This window comes from Hetaerina americana, unplaced genomic scaffold (genome assembly GCF_022747635.1).
Source record: "Hetaerina americana unplaced genomic scaffold, ioHetAmer1.1.p SCAF_1, whole genome shotgun sequence".
Taxonomy (NCBI): Eukaryota; Metazoa; Arthropoda; class Insecta; order Odonata; family Calopterygidae; genus Hetaerina; species Hetaerina americana.
In genome coordinates this window covers 44490748-44513535 of record NW_027286069.1, presented here as the reverse complement: position 1 = coordinate 44513535, position 22788 = coordinate 44490748, and the positions used below count along the sequence as shown (strand labels likewise).

Genomic DNA, 22788 nt, shown 5'->3' with positions numbered 1-22788 from the left:
GTAACACCAAAAAACGTATAAGTTATTTAAGTTCAATAACTTAATTCCGACCGGAAATTGTTCTTGCGCGCTCTAGCGATTTGATTTGTGGGACAGTGCAGCATCAAACATGGCAGTTTCAGGTGGGGAGAAAAACATCCCCTCTCCAAACCTATCCTCAGATGAAAGTATGGAGTGGGTGCCTCTGGCATTAACTCTCGTGGAATATCCACAAGGTTTGTGTAATAATATGCTCATTTTACACAAGTTGGGGGTTTCAAATATATGTTAGAAGTGTGCATACTGAACTGCCACCTCAAGTGGAACCTTGACAATGAAAATAATTTTTTGAGGCTACTCCGTTTTTGTCTGTACCAATTATTCGGCTCATTTTAATATTATTTGATTGTACTTATAGAAATTGTTAACTTCTGCGTTTATAGGTGATTGGCTTGGAAAAATGTTTGCTATGGCCAGTCTCATGCCTTTCGGGATTATTGCAGGATTCATAGCCCTTGTCCTATTCAGAAGAGATTTACACACGGTAAGATACTTGACAAAATCGACGCCGAAACCTACCGATAACTAGTTTCTTACAAATCATCTTATTGCATGCCAATATGTCTTGAGAGTTTCCGCGACTTTTTAGTGTTTATGAAATAGGATACTAGCCTTAAACTTACATTATGTAATTAAAAGTAGACCAAATATAGTTTTACACTTCACTGGCGTATAATAATTCGACTTAGATGTATGTTTCATTTACGACTTAAGTCATTCAAAGAGTCCGTTTATTACAATGGTTTTTTGTCCCTCAATCCAATGAAATCAATTAACTACATCTCCGGCTCCGTTATTTGACAAAGTTTCCTATGCTCTGGTTAATCACGCGTGCAGTTATAATCCGGAAATTTATTGTAAAAACTTGAACTCACTGGACCTTACGATGGAAGAAATTCCTCGCCGCAATTTGCTGGTAACATCAACATCGAATTTTCGGATTATGTTTGAATGAGCCATACATTTTCCATGTGGGTGAATATAAAACTTCTTTCGATCACCCGCCTTAGGTAATTAAAATTTATGATTTTCAGATTGCCTTTTTTATTGGAACCATGGTAAACGAACTGATAAACCTAATATTAAAGCACACCATTTGTGAAGCTAGACCGCTTCACCGGAATGGATTATACACCGAGTATGGCATGCCATCATCCCACTCGCAGTTCATGTGGTTTTTTGCTGTTTATGTGGTGTTCTTCGTTTTTGTCAGGTGAGTTATAGAATTGCACCTCGAGGAATATTTGACCGTAGTTTCATTGCTGGGTACCAGATCCCAATTTTAGAAACATTATCACGGCAAAATCTAATTCAAATCATGTTGACAATTCCACACTGGAAATAATCTTGACAACATTATGCACATCGGTGTATTATTTTCCAGAACACACTATAATTTGTATTTAAAGTCTGTTACGAGGTATGTTATAATGTTCCCCAACAATTAGGTTGAGATTCTTCTTGATGAAGCCCAGACTTTCCTTCATAGAGGTGTAACTAAACAAATGGTAATCTAAATCAGCCCTACTCAGGTCAATAGAGGGTTGGAATGGATGATGTCATAGTGTATTTTCACTCTTCTGGAATGATATTTTTCTGAAAATAATTAAGCTAACAATATTAAAGACAAAGTGTATTGAATAATAGGTTTAAAAGTTAATAACAATTGATGTTTTGCAATAGCTATATGAATTAATGAGCAGTGTTGTGAAGTTGGTAATAATAAAGACTAAAATTGACTGCTTAAACTCTATTGTCCATAAACGCTTTTATGAGCAATTGATTAAATTTTTTTTCGAGGTGCAAACAAAGTAAAATGGATCATTCATCTTGCTTCAATGTTGTCTCAATTTTTCTCCAATTCATTTTATGTTATTAATATAGATGATTCCAACTTATAGTTGCATCATTTGGGAATGACACAATTGATTTTGTTTAGTAAATTAAACAGCTCCCATTTAATTGCCAAATCCCACTATCCAAGGTACCATCCCCATAATTGGTGGAACAGTTAATTTTCCCATATCAGCATTTCAAGGTGGAATCATTGTCAGCAAAACATTATTGCTATTCCATAAGTGACCATACAAACCCAGACCCTTGACAAACAAAAATGAATCACAATCAAAATGAAATCGGAATAATTCAACTCATTCATTGCTTCTAGATTATAAATGATTTTAAATGCCATTAAACATGTTATTATGCTGTTGTCTCAACTGCCAATATTCTATTAAGAGGAGGTAAATAGGAAGCTCACTCATATAAACCTCAAAATGTGGTGTAAGGGAGTGGTGGTTTCATTGATACTTGGAGCATGAGGTGTGATTCATAATACCGACCTGTCTCCTCAATACACACAGAGGAGGAGGTCGACATTTCTTAAGGGGAATGTTTGGGAAAAACATCCCTTTTTTAGTTGTAATTTGTATTTATCTAATGACGTATGATTTCACATTTATGACACCCACTTCACGAGTGATGAATGGCACAGAATGATATTTTCTTTGTTCTTTGGGTTAATGATTAAATTGATTATATCTAATGAATTAATGTAATGTTGTTTTTCAGGCTCCATCACATGAATAATAGCACAGTTTTAGAAAATTTTTGGAAGACAGCTATTATATTTACTTGTATATCGATGGCAACATTGGTGACTATAAGTCGGTATGTATGTGATTATATTTTACAGCTAAGTATTTCTAAGTTGTTGTTATGTTACTTAATTTTTTCAATTCTTAGATTGAAAGGTTGTAGTTAGAGACCAAACCAAAACCCATAGGCCATATGGAATGTATTCCAAAGCACCCAGCAATAATAGAAGAGACAGCCATAATTATAATTCTTGAAACCAAGTATTTACAATAGCAAGGCAGAAACAATGTTATATCCTGTCATACAGAGGACTGCTGGCAATGCCATCTTATAACACGAATGCATGACTCAGAAGGATAGCAGGAGGAAAATGAATGAGTGCAAGGCTATTTGCATCAATGCATCCAGGGCTTAACAGTTTATTATTAAAACAAATAAATAACATGCTTATGGGATTTCAGAATTAGGTGATTATTAGCCCTCTTTTGTAGTTTTTCATGCTGAAAAGGCACTGAGATGGTAGAGAAATGGGCATCAATTGAGGCTGGGCTTCCTGACATGTAAACAGTGAAGCATGTAATGTATAGTTTGTTCATTTAATGTTTAAACATTTGCAGTAAAAAATAGAGTAACTCACGAGGTTAAAGCCAACTTTTAAACATTTAGGCTGTTTATACCTTGACAAATTCCAAAGAAACTGGGAGATGCCGTGAAATGTGGACTGTGGCGCGTTGCACATGACTACAAATGCCTGTGACATTGTATGTGCGGTATTTCGTCACAACATCTTGTTCCTTTAAAAGCCCCAAAATTTCAGAGTTAAATATAGCCCCATGTGACATAATTTATCAAGTATTTGCAATAAAGCCAAATTCTTCTAAAATCAGTGGTATGAGAGCATAAGAATGTTTTTCCGTCCAGAGATTAGGGCTATGTGATGTTCCAGGGATAGAGTATTTGATTATTGACTGGAGGGCCCAAGTTTGATTCCCTGGCACACCTCTGGGCACCCTCTTCTTCACCTGAGCTAAGTGATTTTTTGGGTACCAGAACTTCCTCGGAAACCATTGATGGTTCAGGGAAAGGATCTGACTCCCTACCCTGATGCGTTAATATTGCATGCCATTGGGCATAGTACTGGGCAAACCTCACCGTCATCTACCGAACCAGCCTTCGGGTCGATCACTGTGTTTATAATTTATGTACATAATATAATATGGGACACATGGTATAAAAAAACAACATTAAACAAGTAAATGCAAAGAAATGCCATATCATATTAAAGGAAATGCATACATTAGAACAAATGATCACCCTCCAAGAATTCATTAAATTAATTAAACAGTTGAGGTCTGTGAAATTGTTTACTTCATATAGAGGCATCTTTTCAATTCCAATGGCCTTTCATTGTTCATAATCCAATTCTAATTATGTAATATTATATTTTCTATATCATATTCAATTTTTATTTCCATGTAAATCCATTGCATCACAAGGTGTTAATTCCAAATCCATTTGATTACCTTTCTCACAATCATTATACATGAAATTCCCCCTACCTCTATCAATCCTCTATATTTTTCCTTTTTCTTCTCTTAATCCATATTCAAAATGATATTTGGTGGCTCCAGTTCTACTCTTTATCTATTTTTCTATAAGTCTTCATTACTTAATCTTAGCTCTCTGCACTTCTTTATTTCATGCACATCTTGCTGCATAGTTTGCAATTATAGCCTTTGGTATTGATATAGTGGCCAGGTGTAAACCGCTTCAATTTTTTAAAGTAGTATGGAAAAAAAGAGATTAAAAGAGCAACATAAGTTTAAAATCCTAGGCTACCCCAGGAAAAGCATTCATAATTAATGATGGTAGCCTGTGCCCAGAGTCACTATTCTTCATATGTGGCATATAAAAATGGAAACAGACTTCCTATGGTAAAAATATTAAAATATTTGTGCTTTTTCACAGACTTTATTTTAAGATACAATGCGTTTTACCAACTTGTGGCGTCTTCAGTTGCAGATTTCATTAGCATGCAGCAGTTGAATAAATGAGGGGCAGTCAAATTAAAACTGAACACCTACCATAGCACACAGTCGTCGCAAAAGGCAGCAACACTGTTGTTACGTATCAATACTGCCATTGCTGTGGTAGGAGACTGCATAGTGACAATTCACTGGCACACGCAGTTATTGGGTTATGTCCTTATTCGTGTACAAACTGATCTAACATGTTCATCTGGATGTAGAAATGGAGGCAACAAAAGAGGAGCAGAGAAGTGCGGTTCATTTTCTGGTGGCTGTGGGTGCCGTAGTACACAAAATTAATCATTACATGTCTGCTGTAACACTGACATGTCTGCTGGTTAACACTTACATGCAGTGGCATGATCCACTGGCTCCTACACACCCCTCTTTCCCTCATAAATGTTGATATAGAATTATAGAACTTGGAACAATTATTAATTTAGGCCTCAACAATGGGTACAACTCAAACCTAGTTGAAAAAATACTTTGAAAAAAGCAATGGCCATAAGTAGAATTTCTTCCTCTGTCCATAAAAACTAATGACTTCGAGTGGTGTTCAATCCCATTCTTAGGAGCTTTCTTCTATGAGATCTCCAATCACATTCCTACCTTACTCAAACTAGCCTTTCACCCACCCCTTACTCTTTCAAAACGCTAATGGTAAAGACAAACAGGAAATACTTCTCAAATCAGGCATTTACAAACTAAAATGTGAGAGTTGCAACATCTCTTATGTTGGTCAAATGGAGTAATTTCAAGACAAGCCAAAGAACACTGGATGTCACAAAAATCAAAACTCCTATTCCTTCTTTGCAAAACCACTCATAAAATTCAAACACAATGGCAGATTTTTACCTATAACAGTGTATACCCATCCTTAAGTATTAAAATTGGATGCTCTTAAGCAAATTGAGATAAGAAAGCATTTGGCAGACCCTAAAACGATCCTTTGTAACGAGCAGTTGTACCCTCAATCCTTCAATGCAGCGGATTGCCCAACCCTTACCAATTCCTCCACCCCACCCCCATGCTACATCATAGCCATGGCACTACCTTTTCTTTCCCTTCCCTTACCCAAATAACCCTGACTCCCACCCTCAACATCTTACTCTTCAACATAGCCACCCCTTTCTCCTGTGTCTTAAGCTTCTATATTCACCTACTGCGTGTGAATAATTGTACTTGAAGATGATGCAAGCCAGTGAAACACACAGTATTTTAGAATGAAGTCAGTGGAAAATTACAAAATGTTTTTATATGGACACTAAATACTTCCTCGAAGTGAAGCCTGAAACCATAGAGTATATTTGTGTGGGAAATTTCATCATTCCTTCACATTAGTTTTTTCCCCAATTTTACATCTTAGTACTGAATGATTCTCATGTTAATCTACTTTGAAAGTTGGCAACAGGCTTTGTTTCAAAGGAAATATTCAAAACATTGTTGGAAAAGGTCAGTTAACATTGTGCTATTAACTTATTTTATTACTTTGTGTCAGTTGCCAGCAAAATTTTCTCATCAGCGATTGAATGTTATATTGCCTCATTAGTGAATAGAACATCACTAATATAACATGATGCCTATATTTGAGATCTTTGACCTATTAACTTATAAGACATGGTCAATTTTTGTTTTCAGATAGGGACAGTTGCTATATCTGAAAAAACCTGTATTCCTTACATTACTTCTTGTCGAAACGGTATCTTTTTACTGCCATTTGATTGTTTGAGTGGGCAACATTGCCAACCTCTTTTTGAAGCAAGGGATTTTTAGACCAAAACTAGAAAATGAATGGAATTTTGTGAATGGGTTTTGCTTGCTACCATTTTGTCAAGTTATGGTTGGGTTAATTTGGTTCCTGGTTCCAACTGCTTCTTGAGGTTGCAATCAAAATGAAAAATCAGTTCCAGAACCAATATTTATATGAAGTTAGGTGGTTTTCACTCAGTAAATGCTGGGAAAAAATCATAACATCCACTGCGGAGTATCAGAGGTCACATGAAATATTTTACAATCAAGATGTTATCCTTTGTTGCCCTTCATTCCTACATGGATCTCATTGAATCACAGATTTAATTAGTTTTATAAATATATGGTCCACAGTTGTTCATATTATTCAGAATTTATGAGAATTCATGTACAGTGGTACCTCGTACAATGAGCATAATTCATGCCAGGATCTTTCTCATAAAGCAAAACACTCATTTAGTGAAACAATGTTTCCTATACTAATTAATTTCAAATATGATAATGAATTCCATGCTAAAAGAAATAAATTATGTACAAGGTTTGTTCAAAGAAAATTATATATACATGGTTTTGGATAGCAGATCATCTTTGTCTTTTCTTCTATCACGGAATGAACCAATCTGGAATGCGAACTCAGTATGTAAAAAAAAAGAACGGAAATAAGTAGTTTATTATTTATGATGCATTCCTTATTCTTTTTTTACTAGAAAGCTGCCTGGAGTATTTGTTTTTACTGCTGCTTCAAAATTTCGTGAAAAGACTACTCAGCATTATCATTAAATGAATTTCTATTGCGCATAGCCACTGCCTAATTAGGATGATGATTTGTACGCATGGTACAATGCAATAGTTTTCCTTGACCTCTACAGTGCATTTGGCCTGCTCTTCTGGACTTTGCAATCCATTGAAGGCTTATGGAGTTTCTAAATGGTAAGGAAGCAGGGATATAATGTTCAAATTGCCGCTTGCATTGCACTATATAGCACGTGAGATGACCTTTAATTGGCTTTGGCTGGGTAATGCATTCTCCTCTGTTGTTACGTTTACATGTATAGGTTCGCTTCAGCAACTTCCTCCAGAAGAGACCTGTCTTGTCATAAAAATCAGTTGTGGCTGGTTACTCAGAATCTTTGAGCTTCTTGATGCCACCGATGAAGTTCTCCTTGCATTTGGGTCGGAGCTTGCTTCTTCGCCATGCTTCACAATTCTCTTGATGACTGCTCTTCTCTTAACTTCTTGAACCACACACAGCTTTCCTTAAATACTTCGACTATTAATGATCCTGGTATCTTCATAACGAGGTCTGAGAAAATGACTCTGGCCTTCTCACAAATGATATCGTTAACGTTGCTGCATTGCCATTATTTTTTGTTTATCTATATAAGAAGCAATCATTCAACATTGTTTAGAATATCTAACCGCTGCGTAGATATTCTAGTCTCTTCCTTTAAATCATATATCTCCTTAATTTTGTCCTTGTTCAAGAGGATAGTGCAAATTGTTGATGCAGAAAGATTGTATGTGCATGCTATATCAGCCATGCTCACACCTTATTCCTAATATCAATGATTGTACTTTTCATTTTTACTGTTATGTTTATTCTCCAATAGCTATCTTCTTGTGGCTTTTTCTTCAAAGACATTTTTACAAATATGCACAAATATTATTAAACTTAGCACAAAAAAATCACCAAAAATATCTGAACACAAGTTTGGTAAAATGTGTGATCACTATTGACCTTAAATATGCTAGCAGAACGAGTGCTAACACGCACTGAAGTAGCAGTCATGCATTCATTCCTAGATTTCCTGTCTCCTTGTCACTCATCATATGGAAACCCACTTTTTATGACAGTTGCAGGAATATTTTTTGCTGGAAATGAGAATTACTCGTTATGAAAGGTGCATGTTAAGTGAGATTCCACTGTATTATTAAATAGTTTTTTAAAGAAGAGGTATAGTTTCCTGTTTATGTAACATGTTTACATTTATGGATTTTTACAATGTGAAGAAATCCTATATAAAGATGTGGTGTGTATTCTGATGGGTGTTTTGGTATGCATAAACATGGATAACTCAGTAAATTCAAGAATTTTACTTCTTTCTACTGAAGGACTATACTTTTTAGAATTCAAGATTTGTTCGAATCCATATTTCCTATAACCCCTTTCATTTCAAATTACAGAAGTAGACAAAACTGACATCAATTGTTTCTTTTCTCAAAACCTTATGCCCTCATGATTTCTTGAAACAATTTACTCTGGATTTCAAAATTGTCAGAAAATTGTATTAATCTATTTTACTTATCCTAGCATGACAGTAGTACTATAAAAATTTGGGAAATCAATTTTTATAAATTGTTTTTACCAAAACAAAAAAAAAATTAGCATTCAGCATTTTTAGCAAAAAAATTATCATCAAGCACATGTGTCAATAAATTTTTTACATTCATCTTTTAGTTTTGAACGTGATAAATCCTATTGATCATATGTGAATAGAATGGTTTGAGGCGTCACTTTGCAGGAGCAATTCATATTGGAAAAGAAAATACTCTGGTCTTCCACGTATATTTTATTATGTACTACCTAGGTTTTGATGTACTAAGTCATCATCAGGTGAAGTACAATGGACACACAGCTTAATATACTGGACTGTGCAGAGGAGGGGGAAGTACTTGTAAAGTGGAGAGGAAAGAGACAGGAAACTAGTGGGTGTGTACGGGGGAGGGGAAGAGGGCAGTTGGGTATGGTGTCGGGGGGGGGGGGATGTGGAACAGAGGGAGGTCCAAAAGAATAGCTGTCACATCCATTTTCAAATCCATGCCCAAGATAGGCACATCAAAATGGGAGAGAATTCTCTTTCGGGGGAATTTATCTCGTAAAGTGACCAGAACCTTTCCAAATAACAGAATAAAACCAGCCTTCTATGATAAAGGCAACTTAGGGAACCATTTATCAAACAGAAAGGGCAAAATTCTCTTCATGGTAAAGAGTGGAGTGCATAAATTGCATTGTCAGTGCTCGGCTATTTACATAGGACAAACCAGGAGGAAATTCTGTGAGCGTTTGAAAGAAAATAATGCCTGTTTCAAAAAACCGAAATCCTTCCCATTTTGCCAAGCACCTAAAGAGCAATAACTGGAAACCTAATTGGAAATTTCTGGGAACACTCATTATAAGGGTATATTGGTTAATGACGTGTAATGTAATGTATTCATCCTGCTCCCTCTTCCTGGACCTCCCTCTATTCCTCAGCCCCTCTCTCCCTCCTGGCGCCATACCTAACTGCCCTCTCCTAGTCCCCCATACACACCAGTTTCTCTTCTCTTTCCCCTCCTCCCACTTTACCAGCCCTCCCCCCCCTGTTCTCTGTTGAGTATATAAAGCTGTGTGTCCTCTGTACATTACCTGATGATGCTTTTGTAAGTAGAAACCTAGGTCATGCACAATAAAATATACGTGGATGAACAAAGTATTTTCTTTTCCCATTTGCGAATGTTTATGATTGTATGAATATTCTTAAAAACTGTGCATATCATTTCTTTGAAGAGCCTTTGTTTACTCTGGTGACTGTTTTTATAACACACATCCATTATATTCTATCTGGGACTCTAAATGGTATCTGTAATTGAAGGTTATAATTGTTTCAAGATTGGTTGAATTACAAAATGTCTTCGAAAGTGTGGAGCTAGAGTGTAAGACTACAACTAGCAATTATTAGTCAAGTGTTAAGTGAATGAAGAGACTCAGGTACTAAGTTACTACAGTTTTAAGGGAAAATTGAGAGAGATAATGTTATAAAAATGAGTCACATTTGCATGCCTGTGCACATGATACTTGTTACTATCCCATTTATTACTTCTTCCAAGTACAATTGCCTACAGGAAGCGTACACTTATGAAAGGAATTTGCTGGTAAATCTTCTTATAGCAAGGATAAAATACTATTATTGAATAATAATTGCACCAGTGCACTGTCTTGGTGGAAGAGAATGTTTTTCTTTTCCAAATGAGGCACTTTTCTTGATTTTGTCGCTTAATCGGTGCAATAACGATGCATAATATTCTCAATATATTGTTTGTTATTATTGCAAGTAAACAATGTTGATGATTCTGTGTGCATCCCAAAAAACCATAGGCATCACCTTGCCAGCTGATTTCACTGTGTTCACCTTCTTTGGAGCCTTTAAATACTCACTGTTTCAACTGTTTCTTTGTCTCAGGAGTGTAGTGGTGCATGTTTCATCCAGTTGTGTATGTATGCAGAAACTTGTCAGGATTGAAATAGAAATGTGCCAAACCAGCCTCTGCAGAAACCAATTTATTGTATTTGTTCTCCATTGAGAGTAAATGCGGGATCATCTTGCCAAAATTTTTTTCACACCCAATTTTTTGTGCAAAATTGAAAATTCTACCTTGTGACAAGCATGCGGCCTCAGTTATTTTGCTAACTTTGATTCATCAATAATTCAAAATCATATTGTGGATTTTTTCAAGCATTTCAGAGGAAGTCACTTCCACTGGATGCTCCAAAAGACGTTAATCATTTGTGGATGTACGGCTATTAAACTCATTTAACCAATTGGGAACAGTCACAATCTCAGAAGATGCACCATGAACTTCATCCAAGTTGGCTTTAATCTCTTATGGAATTTGCATAGAAGTGTTTAATCACCTCATAAAATTCATTTTTTTCCAATTTTATAGATAAAAGTTTGTTGCTTTAATCAACTATGAAAATGAAAAATAAATATAGCTGAAATTTTAATAACAGTTTAGTGAGAAATAAGGATTACTAAAAGCAAAGATTTTCTGATACCACGAGTGCCATCTCTTGGATTTTCTAAGGATTTGTTGAGTGACCGATGTAATTTCCAGATTTTTCTACTTTTATATCCTGAAATTAAATAGGGTTTGGAGAATGTGGATTCACCAAATTTCCTATTTTTTGTATGTATTTTAATCAACTTTTGTGTGATTTAATAGATATTTTAATTTAAGTATTTTGGAAGAGGAAATGGGCTTGTTTTGTAGTTTGCAAATGTTGGGACCTTTTGTTAATATTTAATATAAAGTGGGCTAATAGAAAGGTAGCTTAATGCATTTCTGTTTGGAGACTGGGGAAGGGAATTCAAAGAGGCTATGAATTATTTGATTTGTGTTTTTAAGGATGTGGTGTTGCATCTCTATTTTGGTTTAGGGAAACTATTTGGTATCCATTTCATCTGGGTTTTTTGGAGGACATTTGTTAGGAGATGGTTGATGAAGAACTGAAATATTGACAATTTGTTTTTTTTTAATTGATCACTAATCCAAAATAGTGTTGAGTGATAAAAGGAATCTGAAGGAATATAAATATTTGAATTGTGTCGGTTTTCTGTAAATCTCAAATCGAAGGGTATTTCTAGTTATTTTCTGTTGATATATCTTGATAGGGAAGAGAATGTGTTTAATGATTTTTGTTGTTAAGGTGATTAATGGAGATTTTTTTTCAATTCAGAAAGAAAATATTTATTTTGGTTATTGAAGTTTTAAAGATGGCAAGTATACCATAAACATAGTGAAATGTGTGGGTGGGTTAAAGATGATATTATAGATTGATTGGTAAAAAAAAGTCAGCCATGAAAGGAGAACAAGGGTTGCCCGTGCTTATGCTGTAGTTTTTCATGTAGAATTAGTTATTGAGGCTGAGGAATAGTGCATACATAAGTTCATGTGGTAAAATCATTCATACATATTGATTCAGATAATTAATGTATGAAAGTGTATTCAGAATATGTGTCACAGAGGATTACATACTTAAATTGAGTTCTTTCATTGTTGTTGACTAGAAATATGCTCGTGATGCTAATTGAGGTAAATTTTGAAGTTAACCTTCTATCCGACCAGTAAGTTGGCAAGTTGATGTAAGACATTATTTGGCATTCTGGCAATGGTATATGCCACAGCAAAAGATCTTGTCAGTAGGGTGTAATACAAAAATTTTCCTGGTATTCAAAGCCATGAAAGTCACCAGCACATTGTGGAAGTTTCAACCCTTAAACATTTTCCATTTATGGCTAGGGCTATGTGTTAAATTACTCAGGATAACTCTTATGCTTCAGGGAAGATGTTTTGGAAAAGAAGTCTGCCAAGGTAGTCTTCCTGAAGTTATTAATCCTTAGGCTTCCGCAACCTCTATGTGATGAATCCATGCTGCTTCCGGGAATTACCGTCGCGTGCGTGATGTGAGTTGATGGACCACTTTTCGCCCTCAGTTCTGGCGAGGTCTTCAGGTCGAAGTGATCTGGGTTGCAATTTGGCCACTATGTAGAATACGCTGGCTGGCCGGAAGCTCTCTGATAGGCTCTTTCTTGGCGGCGAATGGGAATCACCCTTTTCCCGTCTGTTGCCGGAACAGCTGAAAAGATAAGTAAGCTGCTACGGAAGCATATATAACAACTGGGTTCTCCATGGCTAGAAAAATCAGCAACATAATACCTAAGCCGAAGGACCAAATCCCTGATCTCATGCACGAAGATGCATATGAGATAAAGTGCGCATGTGGTAAGTCCGATATCGGCCAAACAGGACAGATGATCAGATGCACAACCAAAGACCACCAAAGGGCCACAGATAAAAACAGTTCCAATTCTTGGCAAATGCCCAGCATGCGTGGTCAGAATCCAGACACATAATCAAGTTCGACCAAACTAGAGTGCTGGCACGAGAAAGGCATTATTTCCCGAAACTCATAAGAGAAGTGGCAGAAATAATGAAGAACCCAAACAATTTCAATCGTGAGGACGGCTACACCCTGACTCAAATGGAAAAGGGTGATTCTCATTCGCCGCCAAGAAAGAGCCAATCAGAGAGCTCCCGGCCAGTCAGCGTCTCCTATATATAGCGGCCAAATTGCAATGCAGATCCCTTCAACCTGAGGATGCCTCTAGGACTGGGGGCAAAACAGATGCCCATCAACTCACCTATGCAACGTTAATTCCTGGAAGCGGCATGGATTCTTCTTCCTCAAGTTAGTTTCATGGCTATGAACTGATAAGGGAAATCACCCACTTATCACTTTGTGTGTGACTCCACAGAATTGGCTGTGATGAAGGAATTCCAGGTATTGAGATTATGGTATAAGCATTTAAGTTGGCCAAGTTGATTTGTCTACTGTACTTGTAGTACTTTGCACTGGCCTTGGAAACAAAGAGCCTCCTACAATCCATAAATTGTTCTATTGCTCTTGTCCTTCCAATATCATACTAAACCTGTCTCCCTTCTCCCTCCCATATTTACTCTGATAGTGCCCAGAGCACTCCTGATCACAATAGTGTACTCTGTTGTATTTATCATTAAGTGCCTAATGTAACTGTTAAAATAATAGTCTGGGAAACCATTTTTTTTAAATTCCCCTTAAATTGTCCTTTCATTCTGAATTTCAGTTTGGGAATGTAGGTAAAGTTTTTCTTGAGCCAGGTCAGGTGATCATGCTCATTGAGGAACCTTAGTGTTGTTAATTTGCCCAAAAATTTGCAAATCATTTGGGAGGCATGAACTGCTATGTCTGATCCTGTGTCTAAAGTCATGCCACAAGCTTTCCTACTACCCTATTTAATTCTAGGATTGTCATGAGAATTATGGTTGGAACTCGTTCAAATTATGCTTTCATGAATTTGCTAAGGCATGAGCATCAGAGGATGCGGACAGCCATCCAGAACATTGAGTCAATACTGCTGTCATTTCTTTTCAGAACAATTTGTAGAGATCTTGTACCAGTTAAAGTTATCACATTTCATGAGTATCTATAGGAGGGTAATCCCAGAAGTACCCGACCCAACAAAGAAAATATGAAAATTTTGGAAAAAAATTTATTTATTTTTCAGCATAATCTCCTTTCAGCTCTATGCACTTTTCCCAGAGATGTTCAATAAGTTTGATACCCTTTTTATTATAAGAACGGTCTTCCTCCTCAAAATAGCCATTAACTGCCGATATCACTTCTTCACGGTTGGAAAATTTTTGACCACCAAGCCAATTTTTTCAAGTTTGCGGACTGAAAATAATCTGAGGGGGCTAAATCTGGAGAATAGAGTGCATGAGGTAGCAATTCAAACTTTAATTCATGAATTTTGGCCATTGCAATAATGGATTTGTGAGCTGGTGAATTGTCTTGATGAAACAACACTTTCTTCTTAGCCAAATGCGGGCGCTTTTGCTTGATTTTTTCACTCAAACATTGGAATAAGTTCGCTTAATACTCGCCGTCAATATTTTTTTCCTTTTTCAAGATAGTCAATGAAAGTTCTCCCACGTGCATCCCAAAAAACCAACATCATGACCTTTCCTGCAGATAGAACGGTCTTTGCCTTCTTTGGAACAGGGTTCTCCCTTTTGAATCCATTGTTTTGATAGTTCTTTTGTCTTGGATGTGAAGTAATGGACCCATGTTTCATCCATGGTTATGAAACTGCTCTAAAATTCTGCTTTGTTGCTGTGAAACTTTGCTAAACACTCAATTGAAATATCTTCACGACACTGGTTTTGCTTCAGGGTGAGCAAACGTGGCACCCATCTTGAGCACTGTTTTTTCGTGTCCAAATTTTCAGTTAATATGCGATTTACAGCACTTTTTGAAATGCCTACTATGCTGCTAGCTGGTAAACTTTCAGTAGTGACGATCATCCAGTATCACTGAGTGTATTTTCTTCACTGTTTCTGGAGTTGTCACCTCATTTGGTCGGCCAATGCGATGGTCATCTTGACAGCTTGTGCGGCCTCATTTAAACTCTGCTACCCAATATTTTACTGTTGTAAACTAAGGATCAGACTCACCTAGAATAGAATCCAGTTCAGCTTTTATTATGGTTGGGCTGAGGCATTTCAAATGAAAGTATAATATCACATAACGATGACCAATTTGCTCCACTTTCACAAATTCACTGAAAACGTTCACTATTGATGGCTGCCAAACAAATACTACACAGCATGGCATCTTCAAACTTGAAACAAATGCTTAATAGATTGCTCACTTTCTAATGCAGAGATATTTTTCAAACAACTACCGCCATCTCTAGATCAGGCCAGGTACTTCTGGGCCTTCCCATGTATGCATTAAGGAATATTTAATTTCAATTTACTGCTCATCAAAATCAGTTATCTCAAATATTTTCTGCATTAGAAAAATTCACCTGTTGGACATAAAATAACCACAGTGGGTGCTAGAAAGAAACAAGGGTTAAATTAAAAAGGCTGCTGCGACTCAGCAGAACCTTCCAGGCAATTCTACAACATTGCTTTGTCAACCTATTTGCAATGTTTTGTAATTTTTTAATGAACCTTCTATAGGGCTATGCAGCAACCTCAAATTTTTATACTGCTTGCATTGCTTATTTTTTCTTAGTTAATTTACTGTTATGGGTTGTAAGATTCAATTGTGGTTTTTAAATAAGCCAGTAAAACCTGAATTGTGTATTTTTTGAAGACTACACTTTCTTATTCTCTTTTCAGGGTATATTTGCAGTATCATACATGGAAGCAGGTTCTTAGTGGTTGCCTGGTAGGAGTATTGTTTGCTGCAATCTGGTTTGCAGTTACTCATCTCTTTCTAACTCCCCTATTCCCTATTGTAGCTTCTTGGTAAGTAAGAAAACCTTAGCTCTTTGATTCCATGTGAGAAATCCTAAGCGTTGATCCTGCAAGTTTCATGTTATTATCAAATAATGATTTTTGTTCGTAAAATGTTAATTATAAGCTTGCAGTATTGGAATGCCTCAATCTATATTGCAAGTCAGCAAATGTAATTGCAAAGGAAACTAATTCTCCTGAACTGCAAACCAAACCTTGAACTTATATTTAAGGGCATAGTGCACCCAATTTACTTCCTTGGTTTTAATTAGAATTTAAATGGTTTTCTTGTATGTATGTGACTATTTTATAATGCCCTACCAAAAAACCTCCACCTTTAATACCTATTTATGAAAATTGGTTTTAAATGTTCATATTTGTCTCGATGATTGTAGTTATTCTGTCTAATGTTGAAATGTAGTGTGAAAAATGTAATTCAATATTTTAACTATTGAATAACCCACACCACAGTCCTAGACTCTGCTGAGCATATGTAGTTCACTTGTCCTCAAATAATGCCAACAACTTCTGATTCAATTTTGAATTGTTGGTTTTTGCAGGCGTGCATCAGAATTTCTCATGCTCCGAGACACCACTCTTATCCCAAACGTTCTTTGGTTTGAGTATACCAATAGTCGCCAGGAGTCCCGAGCCAGAGGAAGGAAGCTTGTATCCATGAAGTCTCAATGACAGCTATTGGGAGGGGGGAGCGGTGGGGGAGGAGGCTGCGGTTCAGGCCTTGGTGGCTGTAGTAACCGATCACACCTCCATCGATCCCATCGACATCACCCCCTCCACCAGCCATCAGTGCCAAACCAGGCATCTTTTCGCCCTCAACCCCCTGGAATTATGGGAAGACTCATGAGGCTATGCATGGCACGTAAGGTGCGGTAGAGCATAGCTCTTGGAATCAAGTAACTCAATTAGCTGAAGTCACATTTTGTACTTGAGGAAAAAAAATCTGTTGAAGGCAGTGATGAAAGGAGGACAATACCAGCACATTGCCCTTCCTGGTCAAATTACATAATGATAATTTGAACACTTAATGTCACACTCAAAGAAGTTTTATAGCCATCCATTTGGTAACTCAAGCTGAGAATTTGATCCTGAACGGGTGGTCAAATGTTTTGTGTGCATTGAAATGGATAATTGGAGTTGAAGTTTTTTGTAGGTGGTGGAGCTGTGAATGGGGATGGATGTATGGCAGTGATATTAAGGGCAGCTTTTATGTGGTGTGACTGTGGAAACATGTTTATTAGCTCTGTTATGTGTTGTCTTTTTAAGTGGTCAGATGTGGTCTAGCTGTGCCACGAAATAATATGCATGACTGACATTCATACCCGCAAGCATTAAAGTCTATATATGGCTTTTAGTGGTATGTATGATTGTTGAACCTAGGCACAGATTTCTTGATTGTATTGTCTATTCGTTATTGGCTGCGATGATACCCTAATGGTGTAACTTAATGATGATGCAAAATATTGCCTTTCTTTTAATTATTTTTAATGAAAGGCATATTTCCTGAGTAATGCACAACATTTGTGATTACAATGATGAAAGCTGAAAGCCATCCAACAAGTAGCTTAATCTTGGAATATGTGTGGATTGCTGCAGCCATTGTACCAGTGATCTTGACTCGCTCCCCATTTTTATAAGCATTATTATTTTTATCTTAAGTGTACTTGAAAGTTATGGGCTTTGACAAGCCTGTTGTTAATACTCTTGGACAGCCTTACAATTACCGAGCACCCATTAGGACATGATTGATTTCACACTGAGTAGAGATATACTAGATGAAATCAGGTTTTAAATTTTCATAATAATAGCAAACATATTAAAATAATCACCTTTTTTATTATAGAGCCTTGGTTTACTGTAAAAATTTCCTCTCAGTTAGCATTACTCCTTGAAGAAAGAAATGGCTTAGGAATTGAAAGTTTTATTTTTTTAGATGCATATAAGTTCATACTGAAAGTGTGGCTGTGTGGTTGAAATTTATTTAATTCTGATATCATATGGTTTTTTTGTGTTAATGATATTTATTTGCATACTTGGGTATTTAATATTAAGATGGCAATAGTAATTTTCAAGTGAGGCTATCCAAAAAGTAATTTAAAGTTATTTTGTGTTTGCTTTTTATACGCAGGTGTTGTAAGACTCTTTATCATTGTTATGAATAACTATGATGCTATACGTAATCATAATATGTTTGTGTTATTGGTGGTCATACCAATCTGTACGACTTCATCATTCACAGAAAGAACTTCATGCCCACTGTAAACTACATTAAAAAAGATAGATTTCTCAGGATTCTGGCTATGTTGCTATTGAATTCTATAACACCTAGATTATTGTGAAGTTGTTAGTTGCAGTTGTGGATACGGATAGTTCCCAGTGTGTGTACACAGTATCTGTTGATTTTATTTATAAGGAAACATCTTGGGAACAATAATATTTTGAACATAATACGGTATTGTATAAATGACCTTATGAGGCTGCATTCGACTTTGGCAAGAGTTAATATATATTTTTGCATTTCATTGGCATCAGCAGTTTACCTGATTTTAATCTTACTTCTATTTTTCCTTAAATGGAATTGATATTTTTAAAATTCCACTGTTTTTCTGTAGTAATTTTTAATATTTTCATTATTGTTTAATTTTATTTTTCATTTACATTAAATACTTCTGCCTCAACAAATACACACACACATGCACATACATACGTATGTATATGTACACATATGTTCACATGCATACACACTTACTTGCACTCATATAAACACATACATATGCATCTTGGCTTCATTTCCTGAAAGCTGTGAGCTTTGAAAAATATTTTAATGGTCATTGTACAGAATAATGTGATGGAAACTATTTATCTTTGAAGCATTGATAGCAATGTCAGAACTGATACAGAGATTTAATTCATATTTAGTGGAAATATTTTTTACAGTACCTGGGAAAGGTAAATTTCTGAGCTTTGAACTCGACTCTGGACCCTCCAGAATACATTTCAATGATCAAGCTTGAGACAAGAGCATGGTGGCTGCATTGAATAGTTGTCATTGATTGATATATTCTGCAACATGGATGTATTCTGAATTTTTGTTAATGGAGCATAAAGAGAATAGTGTTCAGAAGTATTATAAGCAAAGAAAGGTTAAATTGTTACGTAATTTACATTACTAGAGTTACATTTTAGCGATAGCTGATAAAAAAGTAACAAATTTTTTTGACGGTTTGAATTGGTTTCTGAGCATATTCCCTTCCTCTACTTCAGCAACTTGTAAAAAAGCACATCCAGCAATGAGTGTAAGAAGCTAATGTGTCATCAGCCAAAATTATAGCATTTACTGGGACTTAAATGATATCGTGCCATTATAAACTGGAGAGACATGAAATTTTTATACTGAAGAGCAAAATTAGACTTACCAGATCTTGCTAGAATAATGGCAAGCTACTGCAGCTTTTATGTATGTATTGTTATATTTTGGGAAATGCAAATTTGCCATGATGGTGGATAATTTCAAGAGCTGTGCCTGCTTCTGCATTGTACCTTCCAATCTATCACAGGGATGCAGCTCACACTGAGCTTTTGGAAAATGTAGGAATGGGAGGGAAACTCCTATTAAATATTTAGATAAAGTACCTTTTTTAATGCCATCTTTTCTCCACTTGAGCCTATTTGAATTAGTGAATGACCATAAGGGAATTATTCTCTCACCACTGTATAGTAATCACTCGAAGCCAAACTGGGAGGAGCAACCTAGATGCCTTGAATTACAGTAGAAAATGCATCAGTGGAGATATAAAGAGAAATGTTTTCAGAAAATTTACTGTAATGACTCATGCCAGCTGAAACTCAAACTTAATACACCATAGCACTTAGATGTTATGTCATCTGGCAGGTGTATATATTGAATTTTTCTACAGACAATGTTGGCACCTCTTTATGGATCTGTACTCATCCCCTTATGAAAAGTTTCAATACCATTTGATGATTTTCATTTCTCTTATAATGATGGTGTTCATATGAGGCCACTTATGCCCTATCTGCACATCTCTGGCTTAGGAAAATGAGGCAAAATATGTTATATTAAATGCATACATGCCACAGTTAAATGCCGTGTTATTTCATGATGACCTAAAACCATGCTGCTGATAGCAAATGCTACACATCTGATTACTCTGGCAAGCAAACATTTTTGTCATTTTAGGTATGCAATTATTTTTGCTAAGAAATTATGCAATTTATTATAAAATATACCCATCTATTTGCTAAGTGTTGTGGTTGGCATGGTGTTTGTAAGTACAGAGGTCTCAATTAGCTGGATTTGTTTGGTTACTGTTTTAATTGGCATCTTCATAATTATCTTTTTTATTCTGGTAGCTGGAATATTTTTTCATTATGACGAATAAACATTGTTCTCTGCACTATGTTAAATAAAGAATTGCAAATTATATTTTTCTATTGATTTGGTTTTGGTCACGTGTGGCATTGCACCATAGGATTTTTTTAGGGAGTGGAAAAATCTCCCAATCATGCCTAGTCGTCATAATAATTGAGGATAGGTTGTTACGATGACTGTGTATGTATATTTAGCTCCCTGGTCTCAAGAAAATGTATTGATAGGTGATTTAGATTTTTCTCATGAGTGTCATAAGAAATTTTAATATCCGATGTTGGTTAATTAAATTTTTATCAAATTGATGACTAATTTTACAAATATATGGTATAGTTCATATTATTCCAATAATGGTTTTCAAATTGAAATGCATCTATTGAATGACTGATCATGGGAAATGAAAAATGATCCCTTGGCAACATTTCAATGATGGGTTTGTAAGATGTGTGAATAATTATTTTTCTATCAATGCTTAAAAGTTGTAAATATCAATGTGCAAAATTGTGATCCATTTCTTATGTGCTGTAATGTGTGTGTATACCATATTGAATTGTTTCCTGCATGCTTAAAGCAAAAATTAATTCATTTGATACTTATCTGAGTGGGATTTTTGCAGCTTTAAAGTTTTTTGTGCTCAATGCAGCATTGCCTCTCTAAAATTTTATATTTAATTTTATGTATTGAAGCAAAGGTACATATATCATAAATATTAAAAAATAAATAGTTAAAATGTTTGTGAACATAATAGTTGCCAATTTCTTGGTTGTGACAATATCACCTGTTCCCATGTGGTAGTGTTGAGTTGATGTTAATGACATTGTTGAGGAATGTAAAGAAATATATAAATATATAAAATCTTATAACTTATAAGCAGAATAACAGCACAAAGTGTAAGTGAAAAGTTTTATTGAGTGCATCACAAAGCAGTTAAAAATGGATTAAAATGATGTAAGTATTGAAGGAATCACAATGTGAGATGTTGATGTATTCAGACAAGATGAATGATTAAAAAAAATGTCACACACAAAAAGTGTACTTGAAAGGATTTTGTTGTTCCATATTATTCTTAAAGGATTAATTTTAAGGTGTTTGTGGAAGGTAATTGTACTGAGGCAATCAGGGATTTTGGCTAAGAATTATTTAAGAACTACTTTAGTGCAAAGTAAGATTGTAAACCTAATGTTTTCTCTATGAAAATAATCTATTTTGATGAGGTGTTAAATCAATTATGTCCATTTTAGTGTGGTTGAACAGCATTTTATAGGTGAACAACACTACTGTCCAATTGCTAAATGTGATGTACAATATATGTTGTGATGTCTACTTGCCTGCTGTAAAGTAAACGTCTGAAGCTTTATCTCTTATTTCACATCTTTAGGCGAAGATGATGCCTAGTTGTCAAAATTTACATTTATATTACATTGAATAAGTAGACAGTACAGTGTACAGTTGTGTATTGGAGAGATGATGTGTGGGTGAGCATTTGTTTTACTTAGCTGGCAGGTTATTTTGATTGAAAATGGCCAGTGCCTGTTAGCTATTATGATAACTGTCAATGTCGGCCACCAAAATGGAATTTCCAAATTTTACGGAACCATTGGTCCAATTATTTCAGTTTTTTAAATGCATGGCTTCCAAAAAAATGGTGTGAATTCTATTCAGTACACAGCTGGAGTAATAGAATGAATGATTTTGAACTGAACTTCTCCCGTGTTCAGTAATGACTTGAGAGTTACAATCCAATTTCTTGGTTGTGACAATATAACTATGAAAAAGGTCTCTAAAAAGTTGAGAAGTTTAATAGAAAGTGTCTGTAATCCCTGGTTGCAAAATTGAAACTTAATTTTCCAGTGTTGTCGTTTTTGAAAACGAAAACTCTGTTTTTACATATCATTTTCAGTTTTTGCATATGCTGCCTGGTCTTTTCATCTATTGTGGATAATATATTGATAATCCATGAATTTCACCATATTTCGTGTGCTATTAACAAAATATTAGTAGCTATATGCTGATTTGTGGTTCTCCATTCATACAGTACCAGTAGTTTTGAAATTCCACCATTTTCACAAAACATTTTTAAATAGATTTTCAAGATTGGTGAACTCTGTTTTCTAGTTAAGGAAATGTAAATGCACATATGCATGCATACCCTGTACGACAGAAGATTGTTGTCGAGGAGGTAAAGCAACAAATTTGGAATAGGTGGTGACTGAGAAGGGAATTTAAGAAATTATTTTTGGGTTGAGGAACTCAATATGTTTTGTCCCATATTGCCTGCAAAACACCAATAAAATTAGAAGGGGTGAAGTTGTATCACTCAGTGATGTGAAGTAGAGATATATTGGAGGTGAGTAAATAGAA

General features: G+C 35.5%; 1 protein-coding gene across 1 annotated transcript; it reads left to right on the top strand.

Annotated features, from left to right (window-relative positions):
- The first annotated feature begins 110 nt into the window (after nt 1–110).
- On the top strand, nt 111–21560 carry LOC139691410 (dolichyldiphosphatase 1-like). The gene is made up of 6 exons (XM_071589212.1): nt 111–215; nt 423–523; nt 1074–1252; nt 2611–2709; nt 15903–16031; nt 16580–21560. Exons 1-6 carry the CDS (start codon nt 170–172, stop codon nt 16707–16709), a joined length of 684 nt encoding a protein of 227 aa, XP_071445313.1. The 5' UTR covers nt 111–169; the 3' UTR covers nt 16710–21560.
- The last annotated feature ends 1228 nt before the right edge of the window (nt 21561–22788 follow it).

What these genes read in the sequence shown, in the direction of transcription:
- LOC139691410 (XM_071589212.1), top strand. Translation starts at nt 170, where the DNA reads ATGGAGTGGGTGCCTCTGGCATTAACTCTCGTGGAATATCCACAAG. An exon ending in TCAGAAGAGATTTACACACG is followed by an intron (nt 524 to 1,073) that starts GTAAGATACTTG and finishes TATGATTTTCAG; the next exon opens with ATTGCCTTTTTTATTGGAAC. An exon ending in ACATTGGTGACTATAAGTCG is followed by an intron (nt 2,710 to 15,902) that starts GTATGTATGTGA and finishes TTCTCTTTTCAG; the next exon opens with GGTATATTTGCAGTATCATA.